This window comes from Thamnophis sirtalis, unplaced genomic scaffold (genome assembly GCF_051295495.1).
Source record: "Thamnophis sirtalis isolate CommonGarterSnake01/CBP01778 unplaced genomic scaffold, rThaSir2_p1.2 scaffold_6, whole genome shotgun sequence".
Taxonomy (NCBI): Eukaryota; Metazoa; Chordata; class Lepidosauria; order Squamata; family Natricidae; genus Thamnophis; species Thamnophis sirtalis.
The window spans coordinates 38,891,642-38,918,087 of NW_028261386.1; the positions used below are offsets into that span (position 1 = coordinate 38,891,642).

At 42.4% G+C, this 26,446-nt stretch overlaps 1 protein-coding gene across 3 annotated transcripts in view; it reads left to right on the top strand.

Annotated features, from left to right (window-relative positions):
• SRF (serum response factor) overlaps nt 1-26,446 on the top strand; it is a 76,587-nt gene that overhangs the window by 18,758 nt on the left and 31,383 nt on the right. For all 3 annotated transcript variants that reach the window (XM_014069995.2, XM_087717665.1, XM_014069994.2), the window contains exon 2: nt 7,454-7,720. In XM_014069995.2, coding sequence (XP_013925470.2) covers nt 7,454-7,720 — 267 coding nt within the window. The remainder of the gene's footprint in view (nt 1-7,453; nt 7,721-26,446) is intronic.

The window sequence follows — 26,446 nt, forward strand, 5'->3', positions numbered from 1 at the left end:
GATTCTATCATGGGATCTTTTGACCCTGACCAGGCCACTCCCAAGTGTTAGGAAAATAGTCTAAGCCCAAAATGCACATTGTAAGAATTCTACAAATAGTTGGGATTATTTTGGATCACTTCTTGAATATTTGAAATAACGTATTCTAGGGTAAGACCACTTTAGAGGTGTTCCGAAAACAGCTCTTCTGAGAACAGAATGGTTCATTGTGGGATCTTTCCGATGGAACATTCACAAGTTACCTTCATAGATGTGTCAAAATCACTGTTTATATTTCAAATTAGTTGTAGTATCAGGAAAAGGCCAGAGAGACTAGTGCTTTTGTATGCACATGCAATTATGTTCTTTCTCAAACTCTTTAACGTAGACACATATGTATCAGGGGTGGTATTCACTTACATTCCCTACCGGTTTGCAAAAGTGAGCGCACAGCCTTCTGCGCATGTGCTTTTGGCGAAAAAAGGGCCTTAATGGGATGCCCTAGAGCTGGGTGGAGTGGGCGGGATCACCCGCAATTTCCGCTATCGGTTCAGGCGAACCGGTCTGAACCAGTAGAATACCACTTCTGATATGTATAGTGAATAATCGTATCTCCCTCAATGTTGATAATGTTTTGGGCATCATCTGAAAGTGATCTGGGTAGAGTAGTGCTACTTGAGCAAGGTACCCATTTCCCTAAATTCTGCCAATTTCTCCCTTCTATTTTGGGCTCCAGGACCATATTCTGGTGGTTCTGAGCAATCCTTCAATATACTATTAGGGATTTTTAGAGTAAGAGGATGTAATGCCCACTATGTTGCTTTTGGATCACAGCTGCTATCTTATCTTAGCTTTGTATTTATGCCTGTGTATCTGCATCCTTTTATGTCAGCAGCTTGGATTAGCAAGTTGTTTCTTTTATTTAAAGGGAATCAGCTAGATAAAGAGAATAAGCAAAGATAAGGCATAATGCTTTGGTTTGTACATTATTGTTTTAGAGAAGTAGTGAATGGGCCAATAAATGGCCTGAGGCTTATGAGACAAGAGCATTGTTCAACAGTTTATATTTATTTATTTCTACTATATTTATATCTTCTTGTTGCATCTGCTGCACTTCAGGAAAATAAGGGAGGCATTGTAACTAAGGGGAAGAGCCCATGGTTTTCACAAAGAAGACCCCTCTTTGCAATCTCTGCTTCTCTGGGTACATTAGAGAAAGCCCCATGTGAGGTTGCCATCAGTGTTGATAATATTAGTCATTGGTGTAATGTTGACCATGCATAGCATTCTCTTTGTTCCTCTAATATTTGTCATGAGAATTGACAAAGTTGGAGTATGTTTAGCTTGGAGAAGATGCAAGGAAGGCATGGTAGGGTTGCTGACTTCAAATATTTGAAGGATTGTCAAATAGATGATGAAGGAAATCTATTTTGTTTGGCAAAGGGATCGGTGAGACTTGATTCAAACAACTAAAAGAGTTATCCACTGAGCTTTCAGAAGAATTTCTTGATTGTTCTTAAATGGTGCATGTTGTTTGAGATTGGAATAAACTATCCCAAAAGGTGACATTCTTTTTTCTTAGATGGTTTCTAGGGCTGCCTATAAGCAGATCTTATCCAGCAGATTTTCAGCACGTAGGGAGGAAATGGTTTATGTAGCTTTTGAAAGTCTTTCCAGTGGTCTGTTACAGTGGTGAAAGTCATTTTTTTTACTTCCGGTTCTGTGGGTGTGGCTTGGTGGGTGTGGCAGGGGAAGGATACTGCAAAATCTCCATCTCCTCCCCACTCCTGGGGGAAGGATATTGCAAAATCTCCATTCCCATCCCACTCTGGGGCCAGTCAGAGGTGGTATTTATTGGTTCTCCGAACTACTCAAGATTTCCGCTACCAGTTCTCCAGAACTGGTTAGAACCTGCTGAATTTCACCCCTGGTCTGTTACCTTTATAGCCTTGTAAGTTTGCTTATTTCTGGATGCCATTATTTGAAAATAAGTACTGTTCGTTGTGGCCTTTTAAGCAATTCTGTATGGCCAGCACTTTATAATTATAATACAGTATGTTCCAAGGTTTCTAATTGCTCAGTTATTTCCTCGGACATTTACCCTGATTTGCACTAAATCCAACAGAACTGCATATTTTGTCCCGATTGGAAAGGAACTACACATTTGTTCAATGTGAGTTAGCTCAGTGCTTCCAGGATGGGAATCATCCAACATAACTACTAATCAGAATAAGAGTTCAGTTTTGAAATTTTATGCTATGAAAAACCTATAGCCATCTCTTTGTTCTTCATAGTTTATGCGTTTTATGTTAGTAAATATTTGTGTACTCGTATAAATTTTTATGGTTTGGGTTTTGTTTCTAATTGCATTATTTTATTTCTTTTGTTAACCGTAATTTGATTTATGTGATGATAGTTAAAAATCCATTGCAGTTCTGAAGGACTATGGTTTACATGTAACAACAAATATCAACCTAAACAAAAAAGAGAAAGGAAAAAGGACATCACAATAAATCTCCCTCAGAAACAAAGGATAAAACTCCAGAGAGGCCCATGATAATCACATTTAAAGTTACTGTAGGTGCTATTTAACCCAACAGTCTCCAACTTTTCCGGCTCTGTGGATTAATGGTGGGGGGAAGGGGATGGTTCTGTGCAAGCAGCGGGGGTTATGGCATAGGCACGGCTCCATTTGGGCAAGCAGTGGGCATGCGTGGCTGCCATTCACACAAATGAAGTTGTGCATATGCACTTGCCCACCACTGCACATGCAAGTGAAGCTACACATGCTCACTCACCCATTTCTTCTGCGGCCCAGTTCTGAATGGGCCATGGCTTGGTAGTGGGCTGTGGCCAGGAGGTTGGGGACCCCTGTTCTAGTCCAACCCATGTTCGATATGGAATTCAATGCAGCACTGTTTCTTAAACCTTTTGCTCTCAGAACTCCTTCCCACTTTTAAAAATTATGGAGGACCCCCAAGAGTCTTTGTTTGGGTTATATTTATGAATATTTACCGCATTAAAAATTTAAACTGAACCAGTGGTGGGTTCCGGATCCTGTTGCAACCAGTACGGTGCAACAGGGCCCAACATCCACCACATGAATGCGCGCAGCACGTGCACATGCGTCCTTACCTCCTGCGATGCCTCTGCAACACTCTAGCTGCTTTGCGGAGTGTTGCGCAGGTGCTGTATGCACTGTGCGTGTGTGCGGAAGCGCCAAAGAGTTCAAATACAGGTAAGGAGGATGGGCGGGCAGGTGGGACCCCCGGAGCACCGTACCGGAACGATATCCAGTGCTCCCAGGAGGCACCGGTACGCCCGTACCGGGGCGTACTGCCTGCAACCCACTACTGAACTGAACATATGTAGACTATTTATTGAATCATATAAAAATAATATTAAACTCATTAGATATTAACTATAATATGTAATATGTAAAATATTTTTCATGAGAAATATTCCATATGTTACATTTTTAACAAATATAAAATAATAATGAGAAGAGTGACATCGCTTTAAATTTCTGCTAATATCTTCAATGTCTGGCAAATAATTTTGATTTCGGAGAGCCCTGAGAAGGTCTTGGAGGACCTCCAGGATTCCTCAGACCACACTTTAAGAAACATTGTGCTACAGCATATTTGACAGATGCACATAGTCTCTGAAGACCTCAAATACAGTAAATTCTCCATGTCATGTGGCCGCTGGTCCCACTGGCTGATGAATTGTAAAGTCTAAATGTTTTTCTGGTATCTACCCTGAACTTTCTTGTAATCCTTTGGTTTTGGTCCTGCCCTCGGGAACATTAGATGTAAATCCACTCACTTTTCAGCCTTTCATATATTTGAAGTCTGTGGTTATATCTCCCCTTAATTGTCTTTTCTGTAGGCTAAACATAGTCCTATCCTTTAACTGTTCTTCACAGAGTTTGATTTCCAAATATTTCACTATCTTGGTAATCCTTCTTTCGGCTTGTTTGTATCTGCCGTGGTCTTTTTTGAACAGTGATGGCCAGATCAAGATGTCATAGTCAAATAGGGTCTGACCAGGGGTGAAATGCTACTGTTTCACTCAAACCGGTAGTAAAAAATGCTACTGGTTCTCTTGAACTGGTAGTAAAAAAATGCTAACGGTTCAGGGAACCGGTATTTCCGACGACCAGCTATGACGCACAATTTATATTAGCAGGAAATTCTGCTTTCTAACTTTCTAACTAATATAAATCACGTGGCACAGCAGATTCCCCCCCTCTTGCTGTTCTACTTACTTTTGCAGGCATGCTCAGTAGCAGGCTCCGCCCACCCGCCCGGATGTCACCACATCCGTTTTTGACACTGTGCATGCACAGAAAGTCCTGCGCATGCATGGAGGTGGCACGTACGCTCATATTTGCGAACAGGGAGCGAAGGTAAGTAGATTTCACCCCTGGGTCTGACCTTTACAAATTAGCAAAGAAAAAATATTTCCTTTGATCTGGATTTCATGTTTCTCTTAAGCAATTCCAAGACAGCATTTGTCTTGTTAGCAGGCACATTACATTTCTAGTTCATGTTTTTTTGGGATGGCAAGGACACCCACATATTTTTCCCAGGTACTACTGCCACGCTCCCCCCTATCCAGTACTTGTGTCTTACATCAGCTGCCATGTCCAAGGCACTTTTGCAAACATAGCCTGATGAATAATGGCCACCCACCTCATATTCCAAATCCCTTCATCTAGCCTAAGAGCAGTGCCTCCTGGAAATATTCTGCTTTCCTCAGGATGTGCCTAATCCTTTAATCACTCCTGGGAAATACAGGCCAGATGGTTGACAGTAAAGTGTCCATTAAACATTAGCACTCAGTTGGTAATTCTTCAGCCTGTCTTCTGTTACCCAAGGAAATAAGGAAGTACAGTTCAGTAGCAGAGCACATCGATTGCATATAGAAGATCCATCTTCTACTCCAAAAGGCTTTATGCTTGAATTCCTAGGTTGTGGTTGTTGTTCTGAATAGCAATACTGTGCTGGATGGTCCTACTATGTATGATAACATCTGTGTTGTATATCATCATTGACTGGAAACTCTCATGCCTATTTTCCCACCTTTTTTGGCCTACAAGATCACGGCAAGATTATTAACTGTCCAAAATGCTAAAGCTGTAGATGCATTTATCCTTGAATGCTAAAGCAGTAAACAGTAACAGAGTTGGAAGTGACCCTGGAGGTCATCTAGTCCAACCGCTTGCTCACGCAGGAGACCTGCAGAATTATATTCCCAGTCGAGATTCAAAGAAGTAAAAGCATAAGGTAAAGCCTAGACAGTTTTTTCCTGTCCAGAAAGCAAAGACCGTAGTTTATGTCATGGAATTAATTTTAGCACTGTGCTATGTTGAGGTGGGCCTTAATTGCTGGAGCTCCTGGCCTCCAATTGACCGTGCAAAATCTCCTCAGTTCTGATTACAAAAGCCACTCTATGTATTCCTGAGTGAACCATCCCATTCAAGGGGCAGCCAAGCACTACGTTCCACACACAGACTAGCTAAAACATTGCGTCTCTCCTTCAACTTGTGTATTTCTGAAAACAGCATTGGCATTAATGGAATATGCTTTTTCTCACCACCGGAATTTGACTTTTGAGCATCAGATATAATACCGTAGGTGCCTCATCATGTATTCTTGCCCCATATGAAAGACCTGGGGCATACACTTTATTTTTAATATTTTCTTTTTTTACTTTCCCATTTTCAGGAATGCATCTCTAGCCTGAGTGTTCATCCTGGAATTAAAAAGTGGAGCAACGTTTGCTATAATCAAGCATAACTTTCACAGGTTATGCGATTGTATTAGATTTGTATGATTGCCATAACTTGTTAACAGAAAGCACAGGGGAAGCTTTTGTTGGGAAAAAGAACAACAACTGGAAAGAACCAGGTTGGGAAATAAAATTATGATCAGAGATAGATTTGTGGTTTGATATGCTGGCTACCCGTTTTTATTTCAATGCAGTTACTAATTAGTATTGTCTTCTCAGCCACCAAATCTGGTTTCAACTCTCTGGATCAATATTCTGTAAAAAAAACTCAAAATGATAGACTTTAGATTATATTAAGCTTTACATAAAGTTTTATCCGTAGTGCATTCTATTGGGTAGTTTTCTGAAATATAACTGGCTATTTTACCTTTTTAACCAATAGGAAATCTTGTGGTTATTTAACCCAGTGCATTTGTTAATGCACAAGCTTTTGAGACTTGTAGTTGATTTCATTGGCTGTGTGATCTGGAGGCCTCAGGCTACAAAAGCCACATTGTGGGCTTAGCATACCATGCATTATGATGTTTGTAATGAACGAAGAACAAAGCAAAATTAACACATCACACGAACTATGCCATTATACACAGGTAGTCCTCAGCTTACAGCTGTTTGGTTAAAGATGATTGAAAGGCATGACTGCCTTCAACAATGTGCTTTACAACCTTTGCACTTTTAACTGTAGCATCACCTCCACAGTCCTGTGATGGTAGTTAGAGTGCTTGGCAACCAGCTTCCATTTATGACTGGTTGCAGCATCTTACAGTCACTTGATCACAGTTTGCTAAATGACTGTGCTAAAAATCATCACAAAATCGAGTCCAGTCGCATGATGGTTCAACTTACTGACTTACGACTGAAATTCCAATCCCAATTGTGATCATAAATCAAGAACTACCTTTATACAGACCTAGAATTGTTGAAATGGAATTTTAAGATTGCAAAATGAAGGAGCTATGCTTGTGAATGATACTACTGTGACTTTCTGCTCCTAATTGCAGAATAATGCAGTTGTCTACTTCCTGAATCATAAGGGCTATAATTTTTCAGTATTTCATGTGTCTTTTATACTTCAGAGAGCTTGCTGTTTTAAATGAACATAAGCCTCATTGGAGTCAAGGTCAGCTATTAAGTAGCTACATGGAGATTTCCATATATTTTTTTTTGGCAGTAATACAGGAGTGATTTGTAGTTATCAATCTCCAGGTTATTGCTGTTATTTAACTTCCCGGTCTAGTCTTTAGCCCTGCATTTTCTTCATGGTCTTTCATCCACATGGTAACTCGGTTTGACTCTACGTAGGTTTCTGACATTCATTCAAGGTCAGCTACTGCTGCACCTAGTACAGCAATACAGTAGGAAAGCTATAATTTATCCAGAACTACCCAAACATTGCAGTAGATCCTGACTTAGTCATTTAGTATTATTTTTTAAAGTATTGAAGAATGAAACCTAAGAGAAGTCCATGTTGGTTAAAAACATGTATATTCCCAGCCATGGTTTAACTGTAGTTTCTTGAATGCCAAACTTCATTATGTAATCCATAATCAATCTAAAAGGGTATCTTATGTCCTGTTGTGAGATGAATCCAGTTGTACTTTCTCTTCTTATTAGTGACATTTTTCAGAATGTGCTCCTGACTGACTTTCCTTCACCATCTTTCTTTTTTTTCTTATCACAGGCCTATGAACTTTCCACCCTTACGGGCACTCAAGTGTTGCTACTTGTGGCCAGTGAGACAGGCCACGTCTACACTTTCGCCACACGGAAACTGCAGCCAATGATCACCAGCGAGACGGGCAAGGCACTGATCCAGACATGCTTGAATTCTCCTGACTCCCCTCCTCGGTCGGACCCAACCAGCGATCAGCGCATGAGTGCTACGGGCTTTGAGGAAACGGACCTTACGTATCAGGTGTCTGAGTCGGACAGCAGCGGAGAAACAAAGGTATCCCCAATTTCTACCTTAGCTTCTCAGTCTTGGGAGAGAGAAAGAGCTACTAACATTGTTGCTCCCTGCATGTGCTTCAGTGTAGTAGACCTGCGTGTTACCAGCTTAACTGCAAGGACCAGACGGTTTCCTTCATTGCGTTTTGCACCAATGAAGTCTAGCGGTGTAAAAGTTAATTCCCCTTGCAAGGTTTTTTTTTGAAGGAAAAAAAATGAGATGTTCTGCAGGATGCAGTAGATTAGGAGCTGTTAGGACCTGGATTCTGCTGTTGGGCATTGATTTTGGGACAAGCAGTGCCCCCCTGATCACCAGCAATCCTCTCTGTACCCATGTTACCCAGCTCCAGTAAAGTTTGGCAGGGAGAAAGGCTGAAGCTGACTGAGAGTGCTTTGATTGCTCAGACTTATCTAGTGTTACTTCTCCTGGGAGGCTGCCTTCCCGTCCCCCACCACCTTCCCTGGGACCCGAGTAGATGGGCTGGATATCTGCCGAAATGGGATGGGAACAACCCATGTCATGCCTTCCTCTAATGGCAGCAGGCGTTGGGTGGCTGGGCAGGGCAGGGCAGGGCAGAATGTGGCAGGTGCTCTTTGCTTTCCTGCTAGGACCTCCTGGAGCAGCTCTGTTTTTGGTTATCTCTGCCTGGGCGTCTCTGTGCTCCCGCTCATTGATAAAAATTGGATTCTGCCTCCATGGCCATATAAGGCCTGGTTTCCTTCCCTGGAGCCCCTGGCTGGGCCCCTCACATTCCTTATAAGCTGCAGCTGTCTCTTGCTTGGTGCTGTTTTGGAAGGGGGCAGGGAGGACAGGGGGAATTGAAACACTTGGCTGAACAGACTATTCCTTCTTTCTCTCCGAGTGTCCAGCCAAATACTCTGCTAGCTTAACTCTTTACTTTCTCCACAGCAGCTCACACAGCATTACTAGAGAAATGGGGTACCCAGGGGACATTGTGTGCGTGTTGGTGTGTGTGTGTGAGGGAGAGCGAGAGGGAGAGAATACCTGCCTGTCTTGGCAGGAGAGAGCAGTTGTTTTGGATGACTCCAAGATGGAGAAAAGTTCTACGTGCTTTTCCTCAGTATCAGCCTTAAAACATTAGGCGTCTTCATACCGCTTAAATTATCTCTGTAAATCTGTGTCACAAAGTTGTTTGCTACCTCAAAGATGACCTAAGCCTGTTAATGCCAACAGTTGTGTTATCTCACTTTGCAGGCTAAAGAGGCAGCGTTTTGCCAGATCCCACATGATGAATTCTGTGTTCTTTGCTATTGCTTCAGAGTTTCACCCTCTTTCCCAGTCTTTATGGCTGTGGCCAGCACAGCTCTTTCTCATGGCCTGCTACCTGACTGTTAGCAGGAGATGCCAGAGACTGAACCCAGGAACTTCAGAATGTTTTACCCCCAAGCCAACATCCTTCTCTTCAAACCTGAAAAATCTTTTCTCATTCTCGGCAAGCATGTAGGCAGGAGATAGGAAATGAAACTCCTGTAATAGCTTTTTTAGAACCCACACAGCTGTCTGCCTTGGCTTGAGACAGTTGTCAGTTGCACGAAGCAAATGATTCCTCTAAAAAAACCAGCCCTACTTATATTGCCTCTGGCGACTGTTCAGGGGAGACCCCCCCCCCGGTTGAGTAAACATAAACTTCATTTTCAGGCTTTTCCAACTGGACAGCATATAATATCCTACACACTGTTTTTTAAGTATGGAGAATACAGGTATGACTAATCACTGTAGATTATTTTCCTAGCAGTGATTTTACCATTGGTGCACTATTTGCAGGGGGTGGGTGGGTGGGTTAGCAGCAACATAATTCTTCTGTTTGTCCTTGAAGCACAGCATTAACGTAGGTAGCATATTACAGCCTAGTTGAGAATTTCTGCTTCTTGCATTACCTTTTATTGGAGAGATTTTCAGGTACAGCGCAAGAAAAGAACAGTCTCCTTTCCCAATATGCCCATTCTCTCTATCTTTGTTCCAAACCAGCATTTTAGAAAATGGATACCTACCTATCTGCCTGCCTACCTAAATACTTCGATGTGTTTCAGTGGTGAGATTAAAAAATATTTACTACTGGTTCTGTGGCGTGGCTTGGTGGGCGGGGTAGGGGAAGGATACTGTAAAATCTCCATTCCCTCCCCACTCCAGGGGAAGGTTACTGCAAAATCCCCATTCCCTCCCGATCAGCTTGGGGTCAGAAGGCAGAGAATAGATGGGGGTGAGGCCAGGCAGAGGTGGTATTTACCGGTTCTTCAAACTACTCAAAATTTTCATTACCAGTGGTCAGAATCTGCTGAATACCACCTCTGACGTGCTGCCAAATTTCCCATTTCCATACGGTAATACCACAGCTTGAACTCCTTCAGGCTTTGTTTCAGATCAACACAGTAGCAGGGGCAGATATGATAGGTCCCAAAATCGATTTTCCTCTTGGTGTATGATACTTTTAAAACAGAGTTCTTATGTTCTTATAAGTTAGAGATAATAACCTTAGACTTCCATTAAATATGGTTCCCCACCCCCACCCGAATGGTACTCTACTATGAACATGAGAGATGATCAGTGGTCAGATTTTGGTTCTACTAAACAATGGTCATAGATTTTTATAGTCCCAACAGGAGGCTCAGTACTGGAGGAGGCTTCTGGGAAGAAACAGCTTGCAGGTGTTATTCATAGGTTCCATCCCTTTCGATCATCAGCAGCCATGATTTGCGGGTGAAGATGGGGGTGAAGAGTCAATTTGAAGACAAACCAAACAGACCATGCCTTCTGAGGGAGGAGCAATCTGGGATTAGCAAAGTACATTTCTAAAAGGATGATGTGTCTTACTTGCAATATGTCTGGTTGATGCATAACTCTCTTTGCGGATTGTGGGCTATTAGAAATACAGATGTAACAGCTTAAACCTGAATGAGGAATACCCATGTTCCTTTTAAGAACAGGTGGTGGGATTTTATGTTAGCTTACATCATTATAGGCCTGGCCACTCTCTCCAGAATCAAACAGTTGGGCAAGAGTGTCCCCCTTGCCATAGAAACACTTTTCAACTAGGCATATTCTGGCACACAAAACAACATAGCAACAAAAGTCTGCAATTTTGACAACAGGCAGTGCATGCTACAATATCAAAACTAAAGAGAGAAAGTAGAAAGTGAATGGGAAAGTTGGAAACTAACTTGCAGGTTGATTGGATGGGGGGCGGGGATAAGAATGTGATAGCATATTCTTCCTGTCATGAGCAACACATTTGTTTTAGATTAGGGTAAATAATAGGTTTGTTTTCATATTGTTAAGATGCAAATTTATTTTCCCTCATTACTGGTCATGCTGATGAAGGTGAGAGTGGTTATTCAGCAGCATTGATTTCTTTTATTAGTCTTCAAAACCCAGAAAGTTAAAAGATGTGCAAGGCGTACTTTGACTTATAGTCACACTTTTTCTCAGTTTTCCTAGTTTTTCCTTTATAGAAGACCAGTGAAGTGAGATATAGAAATAATATGATGAAAGTTTCTTCAGGTTTCATTAAACTTAATTGAGCATGAGCTCCGAATACAGCTTCATCACTGATATTCTTTTTTGTTTTTTTAAAATCAGAAATCCCTTTGCCCCAAGGCTCAGTGCTCTTCTATTATAGCTTGCTCGAGGTGAAAGTGGCTTTGTGGATATGTACCTCATCTGCAAAGAGATGATGAGATGAAGAAAACTTTCTCTGATCCTGGAGAAAGCAATTCCCCCCACAGTGCCTCTTTAGAGAAAGAGAGGAACAGGTGAAATACAGAAAGACTCTTTTTGTACATTTTTTCCATTTTCCTCACATCTTCCATTTTCCTTTTTCTTGTCTAACATTTCATGTCTAACTGGTATACCACTAACATTACAAGCAGTCCTTGACTTACAACCACAATTGTGCCCAAAATTTATGTTGCCTAAGTGAAACAATTGTTAAGTGAATCACTGCAGTTGTTAAGTTAATAATATGGTCTTTAAATAAATCTGGCTTCCCCATTGATTTTGCTTGGTAAAAGGTCTCAAAAGGAGATCATATAACCCCGAGACACTGCAACTGTCATAAATATGAGTCAGTTGCCAAGTGTCTAAATTCTGATCACATGACTTATGAGGATGCTGTAATAGTGTGAAAATGGTCATGTCACTTTTTTCAGTGCCATTATAATTCTGAGCAGTCAATAAATGCACTATTGTAAATCGTGGACTACTTGTATATACATACACGTTAAGCATAATGCAAGATACTTAAAAATAACCCTCTATTAATAAATGGCCAAAACACAATGTTTCACCCTAAATTGCTCTACCCTTGTATTGTACAAATGAAGACAGCTTTGAGTTTCACTTGACTCAAGCAACAGGAATGTCAGAGTAATATTTCTGAACTGCCCTCAAATGTGATTGTCCTTGAGTCTCATAATTTTTATCTTCATTATTGTTGAAGTACAATTTATTTAGGAGTTCCCAGATTGGATAAAACGAATTTTAAAGCCTTTTTTCCTCCTTCCAAATGATACCACATTTTGGAAGGGATGAAAGCTATAGGACTAATTCTCATGATAGCTTGTTTAGTAAAAATGGATACGTGAAAACAAATGACTGAGAAATGGGCCCGATAAGTTATTTTTTCTACAGTTTCTAATACACCTTGTCCTATTAGTAGTAGAATGACTACTTCAGCTTCAACCACAACAATACATGAGCACACAATAGATACATACTTAAGGTAAACTCCAAACTTGATTGCAGAAAATATGACTTCAGCAACAGAGTGATCAATGCCCGGAATGTACTACCTGATTTAGTGGTTTCTTCCCCCAACCCCCAAAACTTTAACCTTAGACTGTCTACTATTGACCTCACCCCATTCCTAAGAAGTCTGTAAGGGGCATGCATAAGTGCACCAAAGTACCTACTGTCCCTGTCTTAATCATGTTTATATTTATATCTGTTATCTTATACATGCTTGACAAATAAATAAAATAAAAAAATAAATATTTGATGTCTATCAAACCAGAAGGGCATCAGCGTAATGTAAAATGCAAACTCTGCACCAATTTTTAATATTTCATACTGATCATACCAACATAGGCATTTCTGACTGTCTTAATTACCTGCCTGTCCAGGCATTGGGATTTTTGCAAAACTTAAATACTGTATTTTTTTTCACAAGGCATGTAGGAGTAATGAGGAAAAGGAAATTTAGTTTATTAATGAGCAACCTGCATTCCAACAAAGTTAATTTCCTCGAAAACTGTGGATACCTAACAAAACTGTGCTGCTTTGGCTGCCTATGTATTCAAAGAATTAAGTAAGTGTGTGTGTGTGTGTGTGTGTGTGTGTACAAGAAACTAGTTCTTTATATTTATATTATATATAATGTGCCAAGTGTCATATATGTTGAACTACCTTTGAATATTTTTGAATTCTGTGAATAAAAAATGTGGTAAACATTACTAGATGGAGAGGGGAATGTTACGGTTTAATAGAATTGGGATGCAATTGATTATAGGGAGAAAATAGACTCCGTGGTTATTGAAATTCTGAAGGTGGGTTTCCTCTTTGACTAAAAGGTAGCACTGCACTCTTTAAAAGCATTTCTCCATAATAGTGAGAAATAGAAACATAGTATATTTTTATAAAGGGTAAGCTCTTCAGATACCTATGTAGCAGAACTGATATTTTTCAGTTAGTAAGGAGAATAGAATGTGTTGCATAGCAGAATGAGACTCTTCAGATTTCTAATAATCTTGGCTAGCTTGGACTGTTTATCATGGAATTGCCTGTTGTGATAATGCCAGAAGTAAAAATGCTGGAATTGTCTCCTGCTAGATTTGTCGGCGGGCTTGACAAAGTGTATTTCTAACAGAAAACACATATAAAATCCCCATATTTAGAACCTGAGCTCCTGTATATAACTCTGTATCAGCAGGCATTGAGATGACTCTTTTCCCTCCCAAGTCCTAATTTACTTATGTGAGATGCTACCAGCTTTAGCTTTCCTGTTGAGAGAAAAATATATTTCTATATTTGTTCCCTCCTTCATCTTCATACTATCATGCTGGTGCATCCTATTCTTAGCACCTTAGTAATGTAGGAGCTGTTTGCAACAGTATAATTGTTTTGAGAGTGTGGAAACTTTATATAATGATCATTGGCTTGTTTTGGAGTGAGGGGAAAAATATACATATGGACATGCTAGGAAAGTATCATTGGCCACCGGTTATTTTAAATGAAGAGAAGATCCTTGGACTGATGGTAGATAGAATTGTTTACTTTTGTGGGGTTTTCTGGGTGACACTTCTAAATATGCATTAAAATGATTTTCACTTAGAGCAAAATCAAAATAGCTGAAACAAGCATATCTAAAAATAAAATGGTATGGTAATCAACTAATCCTTCTCCTTCACTCCTAACAGTGAAGTGGAGAAATTGCTAGTCACTACCCACATACAAAATTAGTTCTCAGAATATGTTTATGATTAGTGACAGACCTAAACATTTAAGTATATCATTAGAAGGCAACACAAAGGTCATCTAATCTAGTCTCTTGCACTGCAACGTATCTAGTGTTACAACATTCCTAATATAGCTATCCAGACTTTGCTTAAAAACCTTTAATGATTATGATTACAACTCTTCCACTTTCTAAAATAGACAGTTCCTTTCTTAAACAATTAATTCTCTTAATTACTTTCTAATGCTTTTCTGAATTATTTTTCTTGTAATTTGCTGTTATCTAAACCGTTCCTTTAAAGCAATGATTTCATTGCATGTGAACTATCCTTCAAATAAATGATATCTCTTTTTAACGGCCTCATCTCCAAGTGAAACACAGCAATTCTGTCAGGCTTTCCTAGTAAGAGTTAGCCAGAAAGTATCCAGTCATCATTGCCTCTATGCTGTGGATTATATTTTAATTTATCAATCTTGTTCCTAAACTATAGTGTCCCCTGAAGTGAAAAGCAGAATAACACAATCTAACATCTAATTATTGAAATGCAGCCTTTTTGTTGAGATAGCCTACAGTGTGCAGAAAAAGCAGTTTTCTAAGGAAAGAAAGAATAGTTAAACTGCAATGTTCCTTTATTTTCCTCTTGCTTACATTAACGTAAATTGATCATTTGTAACAAAAGAACAAAGAAAAATATCAACAATATGACAAAGGGAAAAACACAAAAAACACACTTTTTATTACTCGTAGATATTACTCTGTCTTTCTAATCTTGAAAAGTTCAACAATTTTAAGTTCTAGAATTAAACAGGCTAATAGGGAGCATTACATGAGAATTGGACCCTTAGTTCCAAGGCTTGGGAGACAAGAGCCAGTCAGAATAGCTTCCGGTAAAACTGCATGACCTAGGAATTGACCCAAATGTATTTGGCTGTCTACAAACATTGCATTGAAATGTTATGTTGTCTGTGCCAAGGCAATGTTTGAAAGGTGCTGCATCTTTCCACTCTGTCATTATTCATATGCACTTAGCATACGTATACTGTCATAGCTCTCATCTTATACATGTGCATTGGCAGTGTCCAGGTTAAGAAACACTGGTGAAGCTGTTGAACTCTGATGAGCTCCAGTCAGCGTGATCAGTATTCAGAATTTATAGGCCTTGAATCTTTCCTTTGGTGAGCCCTTTTGAGGAGTCCCCATTGGAATGATGATTTAAGCAGCTTTTGAAGTCTGCCCTTGTGTTAATTTATCATTGCAAAAAGCTATTCATAATTCTCAGATATATACAGTCTATAGCAGCGGTCCCCAATCTTAGGATTTTCTGTCCAAATTGTCTGCCTCTTTAGATGGTCCTTACTTTACAAGAGTAACTGGGTTTGGTATTTCTGCTGCTAAGCTATGTGTTAGGCTTGTCTCAGCTTGGGTATTTAGGAAAGAAAGATCCTTGACTCCATTTGTAGCAAAAGGTATACTTTTACAAAAGCCAAGTGATTATGGCATAAGCAAAGCTGGATCTGAATTTTCCTGCTCAAAACCTGCTTTTTTCCCATTCCCCATGCCCTCCCTCACTTGACAAATTCATGAGTGTCCAATGACATTTGAATCCGATGTTTTGGTAACCGCTTTGGTGCCTCTTTGGTGTACTTTTGCATTCTGTTCTCACGCTCATGTCCTTGGATGTGCTGGTCTCTTCTGGATTGGCACCTCTGATTGCTGTCATCCCTCCCCCTCTGCATTCCATTCTCCCCCCCCTCCTGCATTTTATGGCAAGATGCCAGGAAAGTAAAGCAGGCTGATGCGTTTACGATGGCAGACCTGATACAATGCACTTGTAAAGTGTGACATCACTTCTCTGTTGTTGACATTAAATGAGGATTGTGAGTGACTAAATAAGGATCCCATGTGACTATGATTTGCAACTATGATTTGCAGCTTCCAACAAGCAAAGTCAATGGGGAAGCCAATAGAAGTTGCAAGTCACAGTCAAGACAAGCCATTCTTTAGGTGGCTCATTAGTATGCAAATGAGCGGTATGGAATGTGCCCAGGTTGTTGTGGTTGCCATGTGAGAGTGGGTGAGGGAGGGAGGGTGTGCTGTGGCATGTCAGTTCTCATACTCTCGTAGCCGTGGTGTTGCAGTGGTTAGAATGCAGTATTGCAGGCTAATTCTGTTGAACTGTTGCCAGCAGTTCAATTCTCACTGGCTCAAGGTTGACTTACATCCTTCGGAGGTTGGTAAAATGAGGACCCAGATTGTTGGGGAAAATATTATGACTCTGTAAATCACTTATTTACAGTGGGATATAAAGCACTGTAAAGTGGTCTGTAAGTCTAAGAAATGAAATGTCTTCAAAGAAAAAGAAGGAAGTCCAGTTGCTTCTTGAAAAAACACCTTTGGGGTGAAGGAGTGGTCATTAATCAAGGACTACCTGCATTAAATAGCAATAGACTTATATACCGCTTCAAAGTGCTTTTACAGCCCTCTCTAAAATGGTTTACAGAGTCAGCATATTGTCCCCAACAATCTGGGTCCTCATTTTACCCACCACAGAAGGAAGGCTGAGTCAACCTTGAGCTGGTGAGATTTGAACTGCTGAACTGCAGCTAGCAGTCAGCTGAAGTAGCCTGCAGTACTGCACTCTAATCACTGCGCTACCTTGGCTCTTCAAATGATCTTATTTTAACTCTGCCTTCTGATCATAGCTTCTTTGTGTAAGACAATCCTTTTGAATCAGAGTTTGATTAAGCTCCGTATACCCTATATTCTTCCAGGGCATCTTCTTCTGCAGATGCAGGCTTGTTTCTCTCAGCACAGCTGGTGAGAATTTCTGTGAGGTCTGGGAAGCCATCCCCTGTTTTGCTATCCAGGTAGTCCTTCACTTACAACCATTTTAACCGTTCAATAATTGTTAAATATTACAACGGCACTGAAAAAAGTGACTTATGACCAATTTTCACACTTACTATCATTGCAACGTCCCCCTGGTGACATGATCAAAATTTGGATACTTGGCAGCTGGCATGTATTTATGACAGTTGCACTGTCCCAGGCTCATGTGATCATCACTTGTAACTTTCCCAGCTGTCTTCCGATAAGCAAGGTCAATGGGAAAAGCCAGATCCGCTTAATAACAATATAATTCACTTAACTACTACAGTGATTCATTTAATAATCGTGGCAAGAAAAGTTGTAAAATGGGCAAAACTCACTTAACTGTCTTGCTTATCAACATAAATTTTGGGTGCAGTTATAAGGTTGCCTGTTGAGGAACCTGTGTTAACTTTCCTGAAAGTTAACTGAAATGGAGGAGGATAAGATTTTGCTAGAAAAGGGAACACTTGTTGCTATTGGATCTCTGCAGTACACCTAACCTCTTTGTCAAGAAGGTTGAATAGGAAAACATATGTCCTATTTATTGTTTTGTTCAGAATTTGTGCCTTATCAATGAATATATTGTTCCATTGCATCCTGGCTGTCTCAAACCCAGGTATGATTCTCACTTGTATCACAGTTTTGCTTCTCACTTTTCTGTGGTTGATTGGAATGTTGCTTACTTCACTTTCATTCTACTTCTCAATACCTTTTTGCTTTTACTTTGAAGAGCTCTCCATTCACCTGCATCATCTCCCTCAGGGCATGGTTGATGGGCCTACTTTGTTTGATCAAATTTTCTGATCTGAGCACTTTCTCTCCCCTCTGGGATTCCTGGTTTCTTCATTATGCATATGATATTCTTCTGTCTACAGTGGACAAGGGCTGCTTAGCCCTGTTGATGTTTTTGGATGAACATGGGCACAAGTTTTCTAAGTCTTTACGCCAGTTTTGTTATCTTGGACATATCCTATTATGAAAATTCCTACAACCAAAAAAATAAGGATTTTTTAAAAAAAGGAATGGTGAGTTTTTATTACATGGATCCCTAACTTTTCCACCCGGTCTCCACTCTTGGTTCAAATTAATTACAATTCCCAATCTTGTTTCTTGGTTGAGGAAGAGAATTCTTCTTTCATTATCTTGAAGCAAAGTCTGTCAACTGCCCCAGCATATACATTCCACAGTTATTGTAAATCCTTTAACGCTATTGTCATGCTTAGCAGGGCATTGCCTCAGGAGTACTAATTCAGCTTATGGGTCCTGGGCAATGGCCTGTGGCTTACTATTCTTTGAAACCTGATCTGATAGCAGCTGGATGCCCATAGTATTTGCAATTGGTAGCAGCTGCTGCCCTTTAGCTGGGGTATGCTCAAGATATTCTTTTGAACCATTCCATGACCTTGCTAGTTCCACAAGCAGTAGAAATTTTGCTGTTCTCCTAGGTGCTGCTTGGAGTGTCCAAGCATGGGTTAACATCAGCTTGCTGCCCAAGGACTGAGTTCAAATCTTTGTGTAGCCACGCCTCCTAGTCCCCACAGAGGCTCAGTTTTAAAAACTCAGTCGCCCTAAAAGGATGCAGCTGGGGAGTTACAATCCTTGAACAGCAAATTGGTGGCCACGGCTGCGACCATTCCGCAAATCCTGGATTTTCTACAGGAGGGCTTGGACAAGGGCCTTGCCCCCAACACACTTTGGATACAGACAGCAGCCCTGTCCACCATCTTGTCCAGAGATGATTCTCAACTGCTCAGCAGACACCCAAAGGTTCACAGCTTCCTGAAGGGGGCTACCAACTTACTCCCTCTGATGGTGCACTGTTACCCAACTTGGGACTTGTCTATTGTCTTGCAGACCCTAACATCACCGCCATTCGAACCTATTCACGCGGCTAGTCTACAGCATTTGTTGCTCAAAACTGCCTTCCTCGTGGCCATTACCTTGGCGCGCAGAATCTCAGACCTGGCTGCGCTCTCCGTTAGGGAGGACCTTTGTATCATACATTCGGACAGGGTCATTCTGTGATTGGATCCAGCCTTTTTACCAAAAATTAACAGCTTATTCCACAGAACACAGGAGGTGATCCTTCCCGACTAGCCATCCCAGGGAGCAGGTCTGGCACAAACTGGATGTGCGCCACGTTGTGTGGGTGTACAAAAAAAGGACAGCCTCCTTTCGCAAGTTGGAATCGTTCTTCATTTGATTCCAACCTACTTCCATGGGCAGGAAAGTGTCACTTCCACCATAGGTCGATGGCTACGTGCATGCATAAAGTTGGCCTATGAACAACAAGCCAGGCCTGTTCCTCCTGGTGTAACAGCATTCAACAACTTGGGCCACTTAAGCACCTATTAAGGAGACTTCTCGGGCGGCCACTTGGTCCCCGCCGTCTCCATTCATTCGAAATTACAGACTGGACACCTTTGCCTCGGCTGAGGTTTCATTTGGAAGGAGGGTCTTACAGCAGGTCCTTGCGGCCCCTGTTAACCGGGACATTCCTTCTTCCCACCCTGGGACCACATAGCTTGGATATGTCCCATGCTTGGACACTCCAAGCAGCACCTAGGAGAATGACCGTTGGCTTACCTGAATGGTCGTTCTCTAGGCGCTGCAGGAGAGTCCAACCCCACACGGTGGGTTTCTCCTGAGGGTGCAGGACTTAGCACCTATAAGACATGGACGTTTCCATATAGCAACCTTTGGATCAGATACCTTTATTTTTAAAACTGAGCCTCTGTGGGGAACAGGAGGCATGACTACACAAAGATTTGAACTCAGTCCTTGGGCAGCAAGCTGAAGTTAACCCATCCTTGGACACTCCTGCAGTGCTTAGAGAACAACCATTCAGGTAAGCCAACGGTCACTTTCTCAACATACCCAATATATCTCTGCTCATATCTTTACTCCGTATGAGAAACTTTTGCTGCTAATGTGACTCTCAAGCTCTATCAGACTTTAAATACTGCTCCCTCCTGATAGCTTTCCTCCTGATTGTGGAGCAGTAGTAAGCACTGTTTCTGCTTCTGGTCTTGACCTCATTGAAGACCCATTACATCACCTCAGTATGGGTCATCTTTTTTAAGAGTATGGTTGATGGTGCTCTGACTACTTTGTTTGACAACAAAGTAGTCAGAGCACCATCAGCTTTTGTGATAGAGGCTCATGCTTTTGCCACAATTATATCTGCTAAGATTACAGAGCTTGTTGCTCTAACTTGCATTTACACCCTAGCAGCAGATTTCTCAGTGGTCAAGGGCATTGACTCCAGTATGCTTTTGGTATTTGGAAATAAAGGGGTTTCCCTTTTCTGGATACCCCTTTGTTAATACAGCTGTGGCTTGCCTACTGCTATTTCTGTTTCCTCTTGCTGGGATGACAAGGACAATCCCATCTTTAGCTTAAGGTAACAATTTGGATTACGCTGCAGCCAATGATCTGCTATTTCTGTTTTTTTGTTTGGAGAAGTTTCCTTCTGCTGTTGAAGTTTTGGCCTTTTCTTCTCCAGTTTGTCTTTTTTCTGGGACAATGCCTTCTGTTTCCTGAAGCCACTGCTTGTAAACACTTGGGGATTCCCCCTTCTGATGGCATTTAATGGGTTGCTCATGCCCCTCCTCCTACTTCTTTAGTTTACACTGTAAATTTTGACATGTTGGTGTGTCTCAAACAGGTTGCATGGCAAGTGGTCGACAGCTGTGGGGTGTGTGCAGAATTCAGTCTACACCCTCTCTTAACTGCTGTTACCAGCACTTCCCCTTGGATGGATGGACCATTTCCAGTCTTTGCAACTTCATTTCATGGATATGCCTCCTTGAAGATTATATTGCCACCTACTGATTGTAATGGGCACCTTTTCAAAAGGAATTGAAGCCTTTCTACTTCTATGGCCAATATAGTAGCAGTAGTAAAGTACTTACAAAAGAGATCATTCCACAATATGGCTGCTCTTCCATACTAAGAGCGATGGTGGTCTACAGTTTGCTGGCCACTTAAAAAAACATATCCAAAACTTTGGGAACCAAGAAGCTCCATGTTCCTTATTACCCAATTTCCATTGAATTGATAGAGAGATCAGCTTAAGACAAAATCAGTGATTAAGCAACATTATAATTCTATGTCCCTTCTTAGTAATTTTTGTTATCTTTGATCTTTAAGACATTTGCAAGGTATTTATTAGATTTTTTTCTTCATGTCTTTATTACTTTATAAGTAATTCAAGGTAGTGAAGATACCTAATACTCCTTCCTCCTCCTATTTCCCACACAACATCAACCCTGTAAGGTAGGTTGGACTGAAAGAGTGTCATCCAGCTGGCAAACTAATTTTTCTCATAAATTGCTGAACTACTGGGAAAGGATGGAGTCTAGAAGTCTTTTCCATCCATAATCTTAATAGATAGCCTGCCAACTGATTACTAGGCAAACAAACCTTACTGTTTACTAGTTCTGCAACAAATTATTAATGTAACTACCATACCAACATAAGGAAGTATCTGACGGACCGTTTATAGCTATATCAGCATCTCTAGATTATTTCCAAAGAAGTAATCCAAGGTTCTTTCTCAACTCATTAATTACATTTTCACAATAGTACCCATGGAGGATTCTCTATTCTATATCAAGATGCTCCTGTAACCTTTTTAAGATGGGTCAGTGCTGTTGCTCAGTTTTTGGATGATGAAAGGATTTGTAGAAGTGGAGGATAAGGAATGCCGTCTGTGTGTGTGTGTGTGTGTGTGTGTGTGTGTGTGTGTGAGGAATGCCAGGTGACTAACTTTAATTAAATCTATGAAGTGCAAGAGCTTTTAGTGCTCTTCTCTAATCACTGATTATATGAATAATATATCTCTTGCATAGGTTCAGGTAACTATACCATTGTATAGAAGAGGAGGGAGGAATGTTAAACTCACCAAGCTTGTAAAAAGCTTCAAATGGATCATATATGTTGTGAAAACTCAACGTTTTCCAGAGGAATTTTGCAGGATTAGCCAGGATTGGGTATTGTGAGTCCCTCCGGGAATAGGGCGGCATAGAAATGCAATAAATCAAATCAATTGGCCTCGAGACAGAGTTAATTTGAAGCCACGCCCCTGTGCTCATCAAAATTATATGGATCAGACAATTTAACAGCACAAATAATGCTGTTTCAACCCTTAGATCCCAAGTATTATGTTCATTTAATGAATCTTTTTGTCTGCAGAGCACTAGAGAAATGCTATAGTTCGTTCATTCATTCAATTTCTGTAGCTGAGACTCAGCTAGATGACTGTGTGGCTTACAATTCTAAAATTGCAAAACAATTAAAACATTAAAACAATAAAAACATCCATAAAATAAATAAGTACAAACAGCAGCCATGATGATTTTTCAACTAGTAGTAAAGCCAAATAATTGGATTCTTAACACATTCTGAGCCCCCAGGCCTGTATGCATATTCTAAAGCTTTGCAAAACCCAAACAGGGCTGGGGCTATTCTAATTTCCAAGGAGAGAATATTCCATAAAGCAGGGGCTCCTGCAGAAAAAGTCCATCTTCTAGTTCCTGCCAGTTGATACTCTGGCTGGTGGGAACTGCTGCAGCATGCCCAATCCGGATGGATAGAAACTATTGGAAAAAGAGTTAGGTAACCCTCAGGTAACCTGACCCCAAGCCATATAGGGCTTTAAAGGTGACAACAAGCACCTTGAACTGCATCTGGAAACACACCGGTGGCCAGTGCAATTAATGGAGGAGTGGTGTTGATGTGCCATATAGCCAGCACTATTTATTACCCATGTAGTAAATATATAATAATGTATTACATTGTAATATGTTAATACAATTTAAATAAGTAATAATATAATGCATTATGTAAGCAAACATCGTGACCTCCATATGACAGCTCCATATGATTGAAGGATATACACCGAAGGTAAGAGGAAATCATCAGGGCAGTGCTGTGGGGTGGAATGGGGGTATTGCAGACTTGCAGGAGGCTTTTAGAAATTAATCCTCAATAATTCAATTTCATTGGGAATTTCAAACTCATAGAGCAGTGATGGCTAACCTTTTTGCCATCACGTGCCAAAAGTGGGGGGAACATATTTCTATGCACCCTCCCCTGTGCATGCACGTCCAAACCTCCCATGCTCCCCCCCACCGCTTTTGGCCTGCGATGGGTTTTTCACCATCCTCAGGCTCCAGACTCTTTTTCCTGTGCGCTGCTTGGAGAGTCCAAGTGTGGGTTAAATATAGCCAATCTGCCCAGGATTGAATTGCTGCTGCTGTCCACGCTTGCCTAAAGGAGCCAGCGGCTGGTGCGGAGCGTCAGGGCATAATAACTGACTTCCAATGGCCATTTTGAGAAGGTCAGAAGTTCCGGTCGCCATTTTGTTTGCCTTCTTCCTGTGCTAATTGCCTCAGCTGCCTGATTGCCTGGCTCTCCACAGATCGCCGCTTGGAGCTTTCCTGCTCGGTCCTCCAGCAGGTCTGTCTCTTTATCTTACTGAGATCGTCAGGAGAAGCGGCAGAGGAGGTTTGTTGGCTCCCCTGGGTCACACTCCTGGGTAGCTGGCCTGCGTGAGTGCTGGGAGCTATCGGGTCTCGCACTGAAAGTTCATCTACTTCATTCCAGATTTTCTTGCCTCTCTTCCTGCTGCTCTCAGTGCCTCTAAAGTAGAGCGCTATGGCCCAATCCTCCATAACTGTACAGGTGGTGAGTGTGGGATTCTCTGCCTTAAGCAATCGCTCCCCAGTCAGGATAAGTCATGGTAAACCGAGCCCCCGAGGAACCAGCACAGACAGGCCCCTCCACCAGCAGGGCCTTTTTGAGACAGGCTGGCAAGGCAGCCCGAGAGGTCATAACGGGGAGCAAGCCCTATTCCAGGCAGGAGGCGCAGGAGGCCTCAGGCCTGGACAAGGATGCCATCTGCTGTCAGAAGGCCTTGGAGAAGCAGTTTAATAAGGCCCAACAGCAGGTCCAGGCAGGTCTCCCCCAGGGAACCTTCACCAGAGGCCCAGCCCAGTCAGGGGCATCCCATATCTGATAGTGAAGATTTATTTATTTATTTATTTATTTATTTATTTATTTGTCTTGTATGCCGCCCACTCCCGAAGGGCTCCGGGCGGCTCACAATAGACAAGGGAAGGGGGATAAATAGACAAAGCAACACTTTAAAAAAGAATGCAACATTCACAATTTCCGTGGGGCTGGATGTTTCACAAGCCCCCCGGCCTGCTGGAGCAGCCAGGACTTGGTGGCTTTGCGGAAGGCCGGGAGGGTAGTAAGGGTCCGGATCTCCACGGGGAGGTCATTCCAGAGGGCTGGAGCTGCAACAGAGAAGGCTCTCCCCTGGGGAGTCGCCAGCCGACATTGGCTGGCGGATGGAATCCGGAGGAGACCTAACCTGTGATATCTGATCGGTCTAAGGGAGGTAATCGGCAGGAGGTGGTCTCTCAGGTACCCAGGTCCGATGCCATGTAGGGCTTTATAGGTAACGACCAGCACCTTGAAGCGGGTCCAGAGACTAATGGGTAGCCAGTGCAGCTCGCGGAGGATAGGTGTAACGTGGGTGTACCTGGGTGCACCCACAATCGCTCGCGCGGCTGCATTCTGGACTAACAAGTCTTCGAACACTCTTCAAGGGCAGCCCCCTGTAGAGTGCATTACAGTAATCCAGTCTTGAGGTCACAAGGGCGTGAGTGACTGTCTGAAGGGCCTCCTGATCCAGGTAGGGTCGCAATTGGTGCACCAGGCGAACTTGGGCAAAGATCCCCCTGGTCACAGCCGACAAATGGTGTTCTAAAGTCAGCTGGGGATCCAGGAGGACTCCCAAATTGCGGACCCTCTCTGAGGGGCGTATAATTTCAGATGAGGGGCAGGAGTTCTCCCCTATTGCTTCCCTTGCCATGGCGGGCTCTCCAGGGCCCTCATTGGCCAACCAGGCCGACTTATTTGCATGTCCATCAGAGCCAGAGGAGGTGTTAGCTCCTGCAGGTCCTCTAGCACCCTAACAGTCGATCATCCAACTTCCCACCAGTATCTGCCCTGCGGAGGATTGAGGCCCCAATCTTTCAGTAGAGATGCAGGAGGTTATTGCCAGGGCCATTACCCAGGGGATAGAGGCAGGCATGTAGCAGTGGGCCAAACGCCCACACAAGTCCTGCCCTAACCCGGCCCAGGATTCATCCCAGGAGGCTCCTCTGACCCAATGCCCATCTTTTCCCCATTCCTCACTGGACAGTGAGGATTCGGCCTGGGAGGAGGACATCCTTCCTGACCCAGAGCCTGAGTTCTCGGGGGATGAGGGGGCTATTCCTGACAAACCTGTGTTTACTGGTTTGTTCAAGCATGCCCATTTCAAGACTATCTTGAACAAGGCTAAGGCCTCAACCCATTTGGATTCTTCTCCCCCAGCTCAGACAGCTCCTGATCCCATGGACGTTAGTGAAGGCCTCTTTGAGGAACCGGTTCAGACACAGGAAATTGTGCCTATTCTGAAATTATTCCTCAATGTAGTGCAGAAGCAATGGGTGCAACTAGGCACCCTCGCCACCCCTAGTAGTAGCGACAAGAAGTTATACATGGGGGATGCGAGTCTGGAGGAATTACTGAAGCTACCTCCTGTGGACATGCCAGTAGTGGCTCTCACTTCTTCTTCACTGCTGTCCCCTGATCTCTGGAGAGGCTCAAAGTGGAGGACAAGAGAGCAGAGAAAGCCTGCCACAAGACCCATCAGGTGGCGGCTTGGGCAATTAAGATGGGCGTCTCTGCATCCTTCCTATCCAAGGCCTCTCTTCTTTGGTTGAGGCAGCTGCTTGCCAAACTCCCGGCTGGGGACACCAAATTAAGACAGAATGTCAATAAGATCATTGCGACGACAGAGTACACTGCTGACGCTACCCTGAATGCTGCTAAGTTTGTGTCTAGGGCCTTAGCCTCCAACGTCACCACCTGTCGCCTTTTATGGCTTAGACATTGGAACGCTTCTGCTCCATTCAAGGGGGGCAAGCTCTTTGGGGATGCCCTAGACCCTGTCCTTATTGAAAATAAGGACAAAAAGAAAGTCATGCCCTCAGTTACTAAGAACTCTAATCGCAAGAATTCCAATTTCTATAGGAGGCAGCCCTTTCAGAACACAGAGCCTTCCCCCAGCTCCAGCTCCTTTTAACGTCCCTACTTCCAGGGCACAGACAGGTCCCAGGACTGTCAGCCCTTTTGTGACAGGGGCTGCCAGCAGACCTTTTCCAAACATCCCTTTTGCGGGGGTCTGACTCCAGGCCCTTCAGGTGATATAAGTGACCCTCAGCGGATGGCTCCCATCGGAGGACATCTTCAACTGTTCCATGCCCAATGGGAGTGGATCATGTCAGACCGGTGGGTCCTACAAACGATACGCATAGGCCTGACTT